This window comes from Cydia fagiglandana, chromosome 1 (genome assembly GCF_963556715.1).
Source record: "Cydia fagiglandana chromosome 1, ilCydFagi1.1, whole genome shotgun sequence".
NCBI classification, from domain to species: Eukaryota; Metazoa; Arthropoda; class Insecta; order Lepidoptera; family Tortricidae; genus Cydia; species Cydia fagiglandana.
The window spans coordinates 7,599,210-7,616,967 of NC_085932.1; the positions used below are offsets into that span (position 1 = coordinate 7,599,210).

Genomic DNA, 17,758 nt, shown 5'->3' on the forward strand with positions numbered 1-17,758 from the left:
CGAACCAAAGGATTCGAGGCACTATATAAGGGGGGTTTTCTTTTGTCTTTATACTGGCTTTTTAAAGCACAATGCATCGGTAATGACTATCCGTAAATAAAAGCTTTCCCAAAACGTGCCGGTGTTTTATTTTATCTTCATTTCGGTAATAAAATAAGACAAGCGGTCAACGAAAATACAGACCATTAATTAAATGAAATACAATTGTACTTTAAATAACGCATCTACGAGTGATGATTTGATGAACTATAATAAAAATAGATATAATAGGTATATGTTCATAAATCACGCCGAGAGTATCACTATTCAGTAAACTACGAAATACTAGTTTATTACATAGTTATATTGAACTCTTGTATAATTAGATTTTTAATCGCTTGATGCTCTTTTTTTTTTTTTGTTGTGCAAGTATAACAGCAAGTTCGCTAAACAGGTATATACTGATTTCTTAGGGATTTTTCATCAAAATAATTCATTTTTATGAATTACTGTGTCAAATCTTGATCTCGTCGAAATTAATCTCTCGAAAGTCTGACTGTGTTTCGAGATCTCGAAACTGAACACTCAAGCTCGATTCAGATTTTTCACGCGAGATCTTGAATCGCCAATCTTGTGTCAAGATTGGATTCCCTAAACTAAATGTAAGCGTTTCAGTACCTAGGTACCTACCTTACCTATTACCTTTTTAATCTATGTCGTGAATTCGATCGGGGAATATTGTTTCTAGCTAAAATGATACCAGGTACATACAAGCTTGTTCAGTGACAATTTCAATAAGATTGCAGTCTAAATTCTATTTCGTGATTTTCGTTTTGTCGATAAAACACGAGGCGGTGAGGCAGTGACACGTCAACTCTCGTGACCTGTGTCGCTTATTCGATGTATCGGCAATAGAAGCAAAACTAGTTAGTTTGGACGAAATATTGTTTTATAACAAATTTAATTTGTTCAAACGAAACTTCTAACAAGGACTTAAAACAAATACATAGATAAATGTGCTACTTTTCACAACAATACTTTTATATTGCACGGGTATATCCGAACGGAATCGGGATTGTCGTGCAAGTATACAAAGTCATACCTTGGTAAGTTGGCCTTATTAAAAGCAACATAAACGCCAGGAGGAGAACACGTGTGTATGGCCACCCTATTGTTTGCTCCGTTAAAATGCATCCCAAAGTACAAAGCGAACAAGTCCTACCTCGACACAGCACCATAAGCGCCAGCAGGAAAACGCGCGAGGTCGCGTGCGCCGCCATCCTGCTACTTGCTCCACTCAGGCGCATCCCCAAACGGAGGCTTGGAATCCCAGCTCGCTGCGCGTCCTCATGGTGCAAGAACTGAAACAAAGAAAAATGCGCTGTTAGGTAATTGTAAATTTTCACCGATGATGTATTTCCGTTGCCGCTAAAACAAATAACAACAAATATTAAAAACAAAATATAATAAATATTTAAGTGGGGCGTGGGTATTTTGCGTAATGGTACGGAACCCTTCGTGTGCGAGCCCGACTCGCACTTGGCCGGTTTTTTATAAATTCACAAATGTGGTATCATGATTCAATTTACGATCCGCTATTTAGGTTCAAATTTCATATAACAAACGTAAATTATTTAATGATTATTAAATTTGGATGCTTCACCGTCCATAAACTCTTGCCACTTTATTATTAATTATCAATTTCCCTTTAAATGCCGTCAATAACGACTTAAACGTGTAATCCCGTTGTTTTTCTACCAGGCCTGTGTGTTATTGTTTGTTTCCATCAAGTATTTGTAGCAATTTCCATTTTGAGCTTTTATTGTATATTGTATTGTACGATTTTTAAAAACGCATATGCATAATAAATTATATACATAAATATTTAATAATATATGTCTCTTGATTAAGTAAACTTGACAACTGATATGCGTGATTTCCGGTGAGATTTATTTATCGGTGTTCTTTTTTTGAAAATATGTACTTATTTGTACAAACTTACACGAAACTCTTTTTAAATGCAGAAGTTGTCGACTCTACTGAGTTCAGGAAATGGTGCCACATTTCATTATTTTGCGATTTTTGATGGGTCGGTTGAACTGGACGTAACAAACCAAACCAGCCCAAGTTTTTAGATATATAAACTATTATATTGCAACCACGTAAAAAATACGACAATTATAAATTAGCGCCACTTGCACCATTTCACTAACCCGGGGTTATCTGGTTAAACCTGGAGTTACCATGGTTACCAATACAATTTGACACTGGGTTAACGGTTTAACCACTTAACCTCGGGTTAGTGGGATGGTGCAAGTGGCCCAAATATATCTTACCATGACAATCGTTAGTGGTCAGGAATAATCAAATTTGAAAGATAAGCGAACAATGAGTTTGCAAATCATACGTTATATTACAAAATTTCAAAAATGGAACGTCTATTCGATCGCTTCACCGAATTCAACAAGGGCTTTAGCTAAGTTTTTTACCTATTATCATAATATTTAACTTTACAATTTTAGTCAAGTATTTTTAAACATGACATGCGTAAGCCCTGTAAGTAGGAATTGCAAAAATAATCGAATATTATGTGGGTATTTTTAATGTTTGAGAGGTAACTTTAAGCTAACTTTCAATCAAGGCAAATTCAAGTAGGTATGTAATTACATCTCTGAAACTTATGAGCTCTTCAATAAATCCTAAATCATTAGAAGTGGTGCTACAAAGACAACTTGAAAATAAACGAAGTAATTAAGTAAGCTTAAGTAAAAGTTCATGTGGTTTTCAAAATGACTTCTTATCGTACTTTTTTCGCGCTGCTGACAAACGTGAAATACGCGTTATTGAAGAGTTCCGTACTGGTCATCATCAGCAGTTTCTCTTCATCAAAAGGCACTTTTTTAATGCAAATTCTGGTTTTGTTGACAAAATCAGTTCAGAACAGACTGAGTTCTGAGGTAACGTAGTAACGTACCTACGTCAAAGAAAACACCGTGGAATTGATAACCTCCTTTTTGAAGTCGGTTAAAAAAGGCTTTTTAAGGATAGGTATTTGTTGTGGTAAATGCATTATTTGAACCTCGATAATGGTTTAGGCATCTTAATTGTAAAACTCATTTGTGCAAAAAAAAAACGAAGTTCGTTTCATAGGTAAGTCAAATAATAATACAGCAATGAGCTTAATAGGGTATTTTACGAATTTTACGAACATTAATCTTGTGTTACGTCGGGGAGTATTTTTACGCCGGTCCATACGGGCCGATAGCCGAATGACGAATGATGAGCGGCTCCGGGTCGCGGGCGAGGTGCATTCGTCAAGGCAAGAATTAGGCCGGAGAACGTGAGCCCAATTCAAGTGTAACAACTTGTTACTGTTTTGATCTTATTTTGACACGACCTTGAAGATTGCTGACGCTGATTGGCGTATGCGAAATGAAGTGAAAGTCGTGCGTGAGATGCGCGCCAATCACCAAGACGGTCATCAAAACCATAACAAATTGTTCAATTAGGACCGGCCTCTGGGGACCGCCCGGCGGATCCTTCAAGAATAACAGCGCATATTGCTGTGTACTGTTACAGCAGGGTTTCTTAAAATCAGGGGTCCGCATTAGGTCGTTACCTACCTACTATAGGAAATCTTGTAGTAAAGTTGACCAGACGAGACCTAAGTGTAATGAAACTTCATTTTAAAATATTTTTGACCGGGGTCCGTGGAATTGTTTAAATTGTGAAAATGATCCGTGACTGCAAAAATTTTAAAGAAACCCAGTGTTACAGTCTACCTATCTGTGATAGAAGTCATACAATGTGGCCAGGGCAAGTAGGTATGATAGGGTCGTAAAACCGTACTGGGATCGCAGATTACGAAAATTGTAGGATTATTAATTGCCTTACAGCAGATGATGTAATAGGTACTAAAAAATAATAACTCAATATTGTGGTGTCGTCGCTAGCTGCCGTATCAACCTTGGAAACTTATTCTTCCATTCGATACCACCCTACTGTAAATATCTAACTTACACTAGCCAACCCTTTCAAGATTGCCTACTTAACAACTTAAAAATAAACTCAACCACAATACTTGGGAGTTCGGGTGGTCTATCACGAAATAAAAAGATCTGCCGAGCGCGGCGCGCGCGCGAGTAAAAATAAATAATAATAACAGAGCTTGCGCGTTAACGTTGCGGTTTGCTGTATAAACATGGCATCCGCGGTGACTTCCTACATATTGAAACTATCATACCTTCACCTATTACATTCTCATTTGTATCCTACATAATTATTTCTTGTGTATATTTTATCTCTTGATTTGCTACGCATAAAGGGGGGTTCCGTACTTTTACACAATATTAAAAAGTCATAGGTACTTACAAGCTCTCATGTCCTTTGCATAAAACAAAAGAAGTTTTGTAAAAAAAACCTCATTATTTACTCAACCGATCATGTTCATAGTATTTAAAAGTTAAAGGGGCAATTTTTCGAAGCAATTACAAGTATTTTCAAAAGTATTTTTTTATTCCGATTTTGTTATATTGGATATGATGGTACGGAACCCTAAAAACGTACTGCAAATTGGATCCTGTTGGATCCAATGCCGTCATACCTATTAGATTTTCCACAAGATTGTCAGCACCGATTAGTTAGACATATTTCACGCCGAAAACCCACACGAGTCAGTCGTTTTATTTGTACATTATGACCATTATGAGATTGTACCGGGACTTTTTTAATTCAAAAAATATTTGTAAAATGCATTTCTCGAAACGCTAACGTGTCAGCCGTAATGTAATTTTATGAGAAACATTTAGAAAAATGTTCATGGCATTACTTAATATTTATCATAGCGACCAGCAACAACAGATTATGTATTGATATGATTCTGACACAGAGACAAAATTTAAAAGTGATAAATAACATCATTATTTTTCTCATTAGACTTTTAATACGTACAGTATAGACATTTTACAGGTATCAGTGAAATGTCAAAAATACTTACCTAACTCCTTGTCTTAAATGTTTCATGATTGGAGCCGTTACTATCTATCTAGGTTGACACGTATAGTTACCATGACTCTCAACAAAATCTGTAAGTAAATACTGAAATGCAATTGTACATATGAGTTATTTTATTTACACTCCAGAGATATTTATGTCGTAAGCGTAAGACCCATTTAACAAAATTAAACGCCACAGGTGCGACTTGTTTTTATGGCTTAACATTTTCACTTATTGGAGCTACTACGTTGAACATCAAATACCTACTTCCAACGTCTTTAAGGATAAGTAGACATTTAAGTGATATTAAGTTAACATATTGGAAAAAGTCTTCCAGTAGCGTGATGGCGTCCCGCTGTGAGAAAAAAAAAATCGCATTCGATAAATATCCTAATCAATAAGAAATTTGATCTGAATTTTCGAAAACAATTCTGTACACAATTCAAAAACAATGATTTAAAAATGTAGGTACATTAGGTACAAAATAGGTATCGTCGTCGTCGTAAATTTAAGAGTTAGACTCTTGTCGGTGTAGCTCTCTCCACTTGACTCTATCCTAGTTATATAGGTATAAAGAAAGATTAATTAGTTTTGTTCTTAAATATATAGTAACTGATTTGCGATATTTAAATATTGAAAAGAACATAAACATACTAATATAAATAAGTCAGATTCAAGACATCTTATAATGATGAATAGGTAATTTAATGAAATCTTTGGCAATAAGGCATTTAAATAATATTTAAGAGCTTTTTAAAATCACCGAAATCGTTACTAACACAGTATTTGACATCGAGCTCAGTGATTTGAAAATAGCAAAATTACAGGTATGGACCTCAAAGGCAATGATGATGATTAAATAAAGATTTATTAACACGCTTACGAAAATTTATTAAATATTAACAATCAGGTGAAGATTACAATTAAAATAAACGTCCCGATGATACTGTTCCAAATTTCCAATATTAATTTTGTTCCATGCCACCATCACAATTAGAAACAGGTTGGGGGTTACCATAAAACAGATTACGTATTTTACGAAACGCGAACATTACGGCTAATAAACATTAATATGCGCAATAAACCTAATTTCACAATTCACCGCGACATTTCAAATGCGATGAAAATTTGATTTAAAACCTTGTTTTGCATGGGATCTGAAATGTACCTATAAATTGGTTGGAGTTGATTTGTAGGTAATTATTAAGTAAGTAATAGATTATATAAAATAATTATTCTTGTACGTGTGTACCAAAAAGTCGGTAATCAGTAAAAAAAATAGGACCATAATAATATGGCTTAGATTAATTCGTCTTATGTTGCTAGTAACAGTGATTTTATTAAATAGATGCCTATTAAGCTACTATATAAAACATAATATATTATGTATCAGTAGCTTTTTTAGAATCCTACTGAAAAAACGATTAGAAATATAAATGTATGTGTACCTTTAGGTACATATTTATGCTGGTAAACATAACGATACTTTGTTGGAATTTATATCTTACGAAGTCCTCGAATAACGATGTATCCAATCCACAAGAATTTTTTTGAAAGAAATAAGAAAATTCCGGGTTCGGAACCCTATGTTTTTTTTACTACTAGAGTTAGACCAACTTAACTTTGCACAGAGTTTGCAGTGATAAAGTGTTGATAGCAAACACGTCATTGAATTTCTATGACAATATAACGTTTGAAGAGGCACCCCCATGATACTTCGTTCTGTCAGTCAGACGGCCAGACGGACGGACTCTATAACTAATTAATTGACTAATATTTTCTTTACATTCAGATCACAAAACGAAAACAGATAGATACGTATAACTAGTTAGTATTCCAGAAACATAACTGTTCCTTTATTGGGATGGAATAAGCATTAGTCCAGGAAACTGTATTAATAGCCGCTGTCACAAGTTAGTATAAGTACGGCGCCGACTATTGATGCCGCCTGCAATGACGTGCAATAATTGTAACGCCGAGTTAGCTCGACGCTAATATTTACGAAGCTATTTCGTTAAAGGCAAACATCACTCAAAGTTGCGTGTCTTCCGAGATTGTTGTGATTCTCGACAATGACGTCACGACACTCGGCAATAACCCCGCGACGCAGAAGGATGTAATGTCATACGTCAAAAATGAGAAAACATGGAAAACGAAAATGTATTCGCAAGCAACGCATTTACCATCGAAATAAAAGAAAATATTTGTGACAAGTGAAACGAAATAACAATGAAACATGAAATGTAATAACCTAATGAACCGAACGGGCGAAGATTTAAGACAAAATTTGCTCATTCGTGGCGTTAACGTGCTGGAAGGGAAGAAATCTCTCGGCGGCGACTAATGAAAAATAATTTAGGTGTAGACAGGCGACATTAATATAAATAAATAATAAGGTGACGGTTCGCACGGTAGTACATAAATCCCGCACGCTGCGAGACGTCACAATAGTAATATATTAGGACAAATGTTATTACAAGCTCGACTCGTTATGTTATTTTTGTTCGTTCCCTCGGCGGAGCAGCCGGCCGCTGGCACGACCGCATCAAGGAGCCGACAGCGCGCCCTCATCGCTGCGCCGCGCCGCGGCGCCGCGCGGTTACCGGCCACGGCTCCTGTACGAGTACACCGCAGCCCTGGACTAGCACACTTAACGCAATAAATTAAAAGCTTACAGCTACATTCTTACATAAAAGTACCAATTTCACAAGTTACTGTATTAGAACGTAGCAAAAAAATAATAATTGAGGATTGTGCGTACGTATCGAAATAAAATTATCGTAATTTGCCATACAGATCATTAGTACTAATCAATAATACGAACAAAGCTCGATTTAGAATACGTGGATAGTTATATCTAACGTAATAATATATTCAGTTTTGTTACAAGCTCGACCACTAAATTAATTAGAACCACATTTGAAAGAATTTCGATTAAGTAGTCCATTGCAGGACGACGGCAGCATATACACCTATACAGTATATGCTGCCTGTTTGTCAAAATAAACAAAACTGTCTGATTCTTAATTTTTTGTAAAAATTTCTTACTGAATAACGATTAGAACTATGGTGCATAACAAATTCATCTCCCCAAAACTTCTTTACATAAACGCCTTCAATTTGTGGATCAAGTTGTCTACGTCAGAATTTAGTATAAGTACAGTTCTACCTATAAGCTCTACCTTCTATCGGAGTTGGAAGTTCACTTCAATGTGGCTACTAGAAACAGTGAAATACCCGCACCCAAGGCAACTCGCCCCTTCAACTCTGATCGCTTTAGAAACTTGCAAGAACAACTGACCAGATGTTATAGTTGTAAATTTAAGCAAACCTAAATGTTTAAGGGTAGTCCCGGGGAAACGGACAGTGCATTATCATCATATTCATCATTGAAATAAAATATAACTTTGGATAATCTTTAACCCGTCGAGCGTTTCGTATGCGTTAAACATTTGGCTGTACTGAACTGTACCCAAACAGTCGCCATTAAATACATAGCCGAGGTGCTCAAAAAGATCTGAACAGGCACTCTAACAACATTAAATAGAGGGGTTTTGTGCTCAACACTCATTAGGACATTACTGGACAAATAGACGCCAGTGCCATCGACAGTCAGCATATTGTTCCATACACATCGTTATGTTTTTGGCAATTTTTTGTCATTTTTTGTGCACCGGAATTTTAGTTGACAATGTAGACATTCAGGTGACAATTGATCAGTGTTAGGAAGTTGTTGTATCGTCAGCCGCGTCCCTCCCCGCGCCCCGCGGAGCAGGCAGCTGCGGTAAATCGCAATTTGAGCGGCATAAATATTAATCACGAATTTAAAATAATAATAATTGCGCCTAATTGAAGCCATAAATTTTAATAAGGCGTGTTCGACACAACAGAACATTTCAGAACAAACACTCTAACATCATTAATGCCTTGGCTGTGTGGAACTTCAGACAGTAGATGGCAATGGCACTCGGCAGCTTTTGCAGTTTCTACAAACCGAATAAAATGTGGTTATTATATAAATACTGCCTGAAAAATCGTAGCGTACGTTTAACGTAGGTACATAGCTGCAGAGGTTTACCTACTCCTCCCAAAGGATTAACCGAGAAGATAGTTTCTCTTAAGCAAAGAAAAGGACGTGTATTCATATTATTCTTTAGTCGGAGACGATTTACCTAAACTGGTAAATGGAAATCTCTTTGGAATTTAGTACCGATTACCCCAATTATTTTATACGAATTTTAATTCACAAATTCAATCGGAGAAGTTCATGCTAACCACCGTTTCAATATTGTACCTATTTCTATAGACATTAAAATAAACTCTTTCCATATGAGCACGATCCAGTCTAGCTGCCAGCAAGTTTAATTCCATTACAATTCATGTGCAATGTTAAGAAGCTTAAACATAAATTGAATGAGTTCGGAGCATGGAGTATTTGGTGAAGTAATTAATTTTTGTTAGGGTGTTCTGTTTAATGGGCTGCGGACATGTGGGGCGGGACCGAAGGGATTAAACACCAACAACAGCCGGACGGCCATATGGTAACGTTGTCATGTCCGAGTCTTCGCACATTATTTAGGGTAAATGTACTAAATGTAATATACACGCTTCATGCAACGTTCTCATCTCATCCACATCTATGTCAATGTGGAAATTCGAAACTTGTACGCAGGAAACGCTCATAGTTAAGTCAGAATGCCTTTATTGAATACACGAAGTAGAGTAGCTTACTACTACATGTATTCAATAAAGGCATTCTGACTTAACTATGAGCGTTTCCTATAGGTACTTATACCTATAGTATTAGTAGGTAAGTAGTAGAGTACTTAGGTAACGTTTCATTCAATTTGAATACATACATACTCACATACATACACACATACCTTCACATAAACACTTTCACTTACTTATAACTTACTAAGACCTTAATAAAAATTCTTAGTTTTAATTTTATTGTACTAGATTTAATAATAATTTGTATTTGGCTTAGACCCCCACGTCACAAGCTAAGCCTAGTGTGGGGATCACTGTACTTCACGTATGTAACATCCAAGCTATTAAATAAATATGTTTTAAATTTGAATTTGAATTTTGAATTTATTAGTTTTGTAGTTTCGGCTCGTCATTAATAAGTCAGTCAGCCAGTCACTCGGTCAAGATAATAAAATTATACTTAGGCAGGGTGCCCGGTAATCAATGGATTAAGCTTCAACGTTGACCCTTACAAGTTACTTCTTCTGGCCATAAAAGACCTAACTACTACTACCATGTCTAGGTAGGTAGGTATATTCGAAATATCCCAACCATCATAATTATAGTGTACCACCTTTTCTATTTTGGCCTAATCGATGCAAGCTGCCTAGTAGTGCCAAGATAGAAATGCAGTGACATTTAAATTGGATTCATAAAGTTCGTATTCGTCATCATGAAAATAGGAATGTATGCAGGTGTGCTAAGCTAATGGTTTTGGCTGACTGTATTTTGTTTGTTTTAACCCTTAAATATTATTTACGCACAGAAAACCAAGGTACTTCAACCCGTCATACCGCCAATGATTCTGGTTAAAAAGAGGGTCAAAGGTTATGTATGGAAGTCGATTACTATTCGCAGAACATTAGTTGACCGAGATTTAGCGAAGGTCTCCATTTCAGCTTTCGTATATCTGGATGTTCTCCTCTACAAGTCGCGTGAAATTTTGTGAGCAGGGTCGGTAGTTCGAACTCTTTTTAAGTGTTTAGTTAGAACGTTTAAAATGGCGAAAATTAAATTGGCTTAAAAGTCTGAAGTGCCAGTAGAATCAGCCAGCACTTAAGACTATAGTGTCGAGTTCGCTGTGATAATGATTCAACAAAGCAAGTTTTCTTTATTACATTTTTTTAAGCTTTATCGCGCGGCTCTTCAGCTTACAGAGCCATTAGTCATTACTCAGTTACAAAGATTATTAGACAATGATACCTATTACCTACAAAATAGATTAGAATTTGTTTTTATTTTATAAACAAACAAAATGTAAATAGAAACTCTGTTACATTTATTAATAATTTAAATTTCAATTAAGGTAATTAGCACATTTATAGGACGGTGAAATCCTCTAGAGGTGAAATAAAATCTCTAATGTTAATCCTGGTTATTTTGCACAAAAATAAAGAAAAATCTCTAGCTTTCAATCAGCCAAGCTTAAAATGCAAGGTGCAGATAAGTTTACGTTAATAAGTTACATTAAAACGTGTACCTAAGTTAAAAAAAAGTGGCGTTGTTACAAATAAACTGATAGTTATACATCAATTTTTCAATTAATTAAATCTTCAATTGCGTTACATTCGATTCCAATTATGAGAGAGACGAAATTTAATGTTCTTGAATTGATACAATCCGTAATAAATAACGTCGATGAAATAATAGACGAGTGAACTTACACCCTAAACTCAACACAACCTAATTTGGGAATAAATTCCTACTCAGTCATTTACTTGTTGCATACAGTAATGAAAAGCTATTTGCTCACATGCTCTATCTTCACATTTAGTGACAATATTTAAGGCCTGTGCCCACCGGCTGCGTGAGCGTGACGTGTACGTGTGCGTGCAGCGTTGTAGTATACAGATTCTTACGAGAAACGGCACACCGCTTGCGTGACGTGTGCGTGTGCGGCTCCAACATTTTATCGCACGCGCACGTGCACGTCACGCACACGCAAGCCGGTGTGCCCAGGCCTTTATACATTACCACACCACTACTGGTTACAAAAAACTTTTTATCATCCTTGAATCGTATCCTAGAATTCAATTAAATACAAGGACGAGTTCTCACTCCAGTTGAAATGGCATATTTAAGAATAAGTATTGCTTTGAATACATAAAACGCACAGACACTCTCGATTACTTTGATCGCCCGGATGTCGCAGTCATTCCCAACTGCTTTGCGAACATTCCCCGATATATACACTTTAATTTTAGAATAAACGTGTAACTCGCAGCAGTCCTCACTGGGGCCTTTCATGCCCCTATAAAGTTAGCTGACTCGTGTATATTTGATGGTCGTATATTGCAGCTCACTGTGACTCGCAAATAAGTGTTTTTTTATAGCGCGATGACATAAATGTTGCGACCTATGGTTTTTCAACTACGAGGCGATACGAAATCGAAGCTCAAAACAAGTGACAATACACATTCATCACGTGTAAAATAAACAAAAGAAAGAGGTCGATTCTAATTTTAAAATTTGTTATGATTTTGAAATGGTTTTGATACCTACGACCTTGACGATCGACTTTGTGATCATCTGCTAGAATAATATTTTTTTTTCATGTTTGAGGGGACGTGTCGCACTTAAACTAAGAGAATAATAAAGGTCGGAATTACCAATTTTACACTGTTTAGCGGCTTCCTTCGATTTCGCTAAACTGCGAGCAGGGCCGTGATGTGGGTGGGTAAATCTAGTACCTACCTAAGCTCAATTTCAGTGATTTTCTGGATAAAGGATTTAACCGAATATCTACTAGATCTCATGTCTAACTAGATGGCAGTGGATGCTGTTATACCTAATGGTAATTAAGTTCATTAAACTGTGATGCACTGGACTTGATTGCGGCATGTAGCCGGCATTGGGTTACGGTGACCGTCGGTTCAAAGCTAACGAGCACGGGGCAGACGTGAACCCGCACTCATTTGCGACGTCGCTCGCTGCCGGTTGATTGGTTAATTGCTTCGTTTAATCAATTGACCGCTTGAGACACGCCGCTCGGTTTAGATGCAGGCACAGTTATTGCTCGCTAACTCGCAATAAATCCTAGTTAGGAAACGGTTTTATTCAATAAATACCTTTGCCGATGACAACGACGAGTAGGGTTGTAATTAATTTAAATTAAAAACCTTTTCAGAATACGTGAGGTATCACTTGTACGGTAGTTTTGCATTTTTACATAGTGATCACAACACATATAAGTCAAATACTATTAAACCTTCTACTACGAGTACATCTTAGTTAACTATAACAACTTCTTATTAAAACGCAGGATTGTATAATATATATATAGATTGTATAATCTAGGCACAAATACCACGAAAAGATGTTCTAATATGCGATGTGCGATTTTGGCGCTCGTAAGGCGGCTAACAGCCGTATTCGAAGAATGAGATACGTCAAATACTAGATATTGAAAAGATATGGAATAGATATGTCAGTGTCAAAAGTGACGTTTTTGTTTGAAGAAATGTCAATTTTGACACTTGTTTGACACTGACATATCTAATCCATATCGTTTCAATATCTAGTATTTGACGTATCTCATTGTTCGAATATGGCTGTCAGAGATCCATTAGTAATTCGAGAGTTCATATTCAAGTAATCCGGGCCTCCAGCCGCCCTCCATACAAGGAAAATTGGGAATCGAATTTGAATCAATGGTATTATAAAATAGCCTTTTAGATATCGTCCGGCGAACTGGTAATCTGTGGGCCCCTTTACGATTTTTTGCTCAGATTTACGTGATTATTACGTTACGTCTAGCAATATTAAATAGATAAATAACAATATAGCTCGTCACAACTCGTTATGTGAATTTAATTAAAATGAAAAAGTGCATGGCATTTTACTTTACAATTATTAATTTTTTTACTGCTGCGGCACCTAATACAACGTGAAAATGGTAATCTCATTCAGTAAATTTTACAAAAAAGGTTAGGGAAAATTCATGTTATTCGAAAGCAAAAGATGCTAAAGTATAGTATAAGTTTTAAATGTCGCGACTCGCGTCTTGAAAACTGTACGTTTACATACAGGTTGGGTTTTTTTAAATAGGGCACTAAAGGCAACTACTAGATCCCGTGCTGCTATATCAAACTGGTTTTAGGGGACCATGCGTAACATTTTTAATAACGATTATTGATATTTACAGATTTTGGAAAATATGTAAATTCAGCGACATAAGTTTAGCAAGATCTTCCAAGACCATTTTGTCGTAGAAGCATGGGATCTGGTCGCTGTCCTTAGTGCGCAGTTAGTGCCCCATTTAAAAAATCCACTCTGTATAGCTAAATGGTTTTTAATAATGTAAAAGGCTGTTTAAGAGTAAGTTTGGCCTGGCCAGCCACACGAGAGCTGATGAGAGGAAAAATCCTTTATTACCGAGGTCGCCGTTATCCAAATCGACGTGGAGGACTACCTATTTACAGTACCAAAATGACGTTCGTGTAAGGTAACAAAATGCAGCGCTTAACTGTGATATTGCCTTTTATTGTGTTTATTTTGCTGCGTAAATAATGCGTCAACGTCAACGCATTTTATTATTTATTAAACCACCGTAAATTTATTTTAGGGATCGATTAATAGGACCCGTAAAATATGAATCAAGCAAATAAACATAAAGTAATATCTACTTAGTTGAGAAATTAATTAAATATCGATTGCTAGCCAATATTATAAAACATTACAGTTGCCGTGTCGCCGAAATATTTTTTTAGCTTGTAAGATTTTATTATTGTATGTATGTTAGTTTGTAAGGTAATATGTATCTATGGGCCTTAGTTGCCTGATAATAAATGATATTTGATTTGATTTTGATTTGATTACAAATCAACTACAAATGATCGTTATTAAATATTTATTTCGTTATCTATGTACACTATACAGCATGGAAACGCTGCTAGTGTGATGGGAAGTTTTGGGCCGGATGCTGTTCGCGGCGGTCCTTTAAAATGACTTTATTATTATAATTAACATAAGGGAAAATAACGAAGCCTGTTGCTACCCGCTTTGTTGTTTGTATGGAATGACGACGCCTGTTGCAGATTTATGGTTGTACCCACCTGACGAAACCTACGTTGTTTGAATTTGTCAACGTTGTAAATTACTTAATTGTACTGTTGTTTTGTAAACTGAATTTAAATAATAATGAAAATAAATGTTATTAAGTAAGATCTGTACATAGCAACTTTCTCACTAGTTTTTTAAGTATTAAGATAGCCTTATTTTACAAATTCCAAATTATTTATTTTTTAAATATAGGCAGATACAACAGTAGATCTTAAATGTATAATATAATTAATATTGTATCACCGTGCTTCGCCACATGGCACACTAATAGCTACAGTATATAGTGTGTAATTATAAACTAGGTCTTAATTGATATTAAAATATACTCGGCGGATGTAGTGAAAATTAATGTACATGTTACATTATTACTATTATTAGTAACATGCGTTACTTCATAATAGTACGAGTACGTATTAAAAGTCAGTGCCCATATTTTTGGAGTGATGAATGGACAATTGTCAGCAATCTACTTTTCCAGTCTCGTCTGAAACCGCCATCTATTTTAGGAATCATTGTCAAGTCAATCGATTGGTGAGTGGATACCTACTCCAATATTCCAGCTAGATACATACATACCTACAAGTTGCTTTCATCATATGACAATAAAGGAAAAATAAATTAAGAGAATACAGTTAATACAAAAACGGACTACTTTGCCAAGAATCAGTTTTTGCAATTTTTTTCCAATGAGAAAATGTGCTGCGTATTATATTAGTTATCTAAGCTATACCTCTCGCGTCGTGTGATGATCCATATGACAGTAAATTTTTATATGAAGGAACCTGTCACGTAAAATGTTTTTGGACATTTTTTTGAAGTTTAGCACATCAATTTAATAAGGCATGGGCCGTGGGGGCCTAGCGCGCGCCGTATATACAGGGCCTTAGCGGAGCGCCTTATAGATGCCGCAGGGGATCAGAGGGCTGGCCAGTATTTTGCTCAACGCATTAGTATTGCCATACAACGTGGCAATGCGGCCAGCCTTCTGGGCACACTGCCCATCGGCAGTGACTTGGGGGACGTTTTTAATTTATAGGCTTTTATTTTAAGTTTATTTAGTTTAGAGATAGTTTGTATTATTATTTTTAAGCTAATTTAATGTTTTATATTTACTTAATAGTGTTGTAATAAATCTGTATCCCATAAGGCATGTAACATGTAACATTTAAGAAATAAAATTATAGTAAAACAAATTTAAATAATTATTTTTTAAATTAATCCCGACCAAAAGAGACTTGCAGGAACTGTCATAGGGGTCATCATTGACCGCGATAAGTATAATTATTGGTGACATTGTGGGTGGCTCTAATAAATGATAACTTACTACTACATCAAGCATAACATAGGCATTGCATGGGGTAAGAAGAAATGGCGAAGTATAATAAGTATTCTCTTTATTTACTTTTCGTCTTAAGTTAGGTTATTTATAATATGAATATAAAAGTAAAAACACTTACAAAACAATAAAAATACATATACGTACACATTATAAAAAACCTAACCTAGGGTGCCGCCGGCAGCGGGGCAGGGCTCAAGCTGCCGGTGGTCAGGGCCGCAGAGTGAAGAACCGACGTACTATACGCGCCGTGTCCAAAATTACCGCCTTCTGCATCTGACCCTTGATCCAACCACCCAGCGAGAGTCTCTCTAGGTGTTGGTCGAGACTCTATAAGTATAATTATTATTACACCATGGACTTATTGGATATTGCTGTAATCTGGCAAGACGTGCTACATGTGCAAGTGCAGGAAAAATAATTTACATATTTACAGTGCGAGAAAGAAACGTGGTACATTTATTTTCATTAGTGCTAAGTTGGAGCCCAACGTCTACTGCTAAAAATACATAAAGATAGGGTACGTGGGTTTTCATTTTCACATAAAGCAAACAAGTAAAGTGGTGACAATAAGTATCTAAACATACCTGAGTATAGTACAAATTATACAATGTACTCAGGTAGAAGTGGACAATTTAATGATTGTGGGGCACTGGCGTTTTAGTTAAAAGTAGTTTAAAAGTCAAGTAAAGCGGAATAAACCGTCCAGTAAAGTGGAAGGTTCGTAACCAAATGACTGTTGTAAATTTTATTTCTTTTGTGTGTTGCAAACTTTGTCCATTAACAGTTCCTTCCGTTTTGTATTATACGGCGACTTTTGAGGATAACTCTTGATAGAGAATAAATATAGATCTCACATAAGCAAACTTTACCAAATTATCGCTATACTCTGTATCATTAGGTATTTAAATGAAGTAAACAAATAATTTGTACATTTTCGGGTAGTTATAACATTTATTGATTAACCAACCAAATACAAAACCACCTGGATCTGTCACTGAACGACCTGACTTTAACCTACACTATTTGATCATGTAATGTTTTCATCTACCCTCAACTGGCTTAAGAAGCCATTTGAGGGTAGATTATGTTTACTCTTTTTTAAATACCTAAAGATACAGACTATAAGTATTCGTAACGTAGGTACTTATCTCGCTAATATGGATCGCTCGTAGGAGTGCGATTCACTGCAAGTAGTTAATATCAATATAATACATATAAGTAATGGTAGGTAAATACCTACTTACTGTTAATCTACTTCCAGACTACATCCATCTTCCGATTTATTGTGAGTAAACAGCCTTGAAACGAATGCCTAGCCTGCTTAGATCCCTAACCAACTGGTCTTAGTTGCCCATTTACGTTGAATTAATTCTCTGTGTGAATCTATTATTAGGTCCTTACATATGAAATTGGCGTTTGGCGAACTGGCAACTTTGGTTCAAAATATGTGGCGTTCGGCTAGGAATTCCAAATTCAAATTTATTTCAAATTTAAGACCATGTATTTCTGTGTTCGAATTACGAAATTTATTTGTTATCGCGTCATTTGTTTTTCTTTCACATCGTTCTGTTCACAATATGGAGAACTTAAAATATCGCTATATTTACGAATATGAGTTTCACCTCGGCACTA

At 35.9% G+C, this 17,758-nt stretch overlaps 1 protein-coding gene across 1 annotated transcript in view; it reads right to left on the reverse strand.

Annotated features, from left to right (window-relative positions):
- The window catches only part of LOC134663483 (uncharacterized), a 110,724-nt gene that overhangs the window by 81,660 nt on the left and 11,306 nt on the right, over window positions 1–17,758 (reverse strand). The window contains exon 2 of the mRNA XM_063519856.1: window positions 1,202–1,340. Within this exon, the coding sequence (XP_063375926.1) occupies window positions 1,202–1,286 (85 nt within the window). The 5' untranslated portion in view covers window positions 1,287–1,340. The remainder of the gene's footprint in view (window positions 1–1,201; window positions 1,341–17,758) is intronic.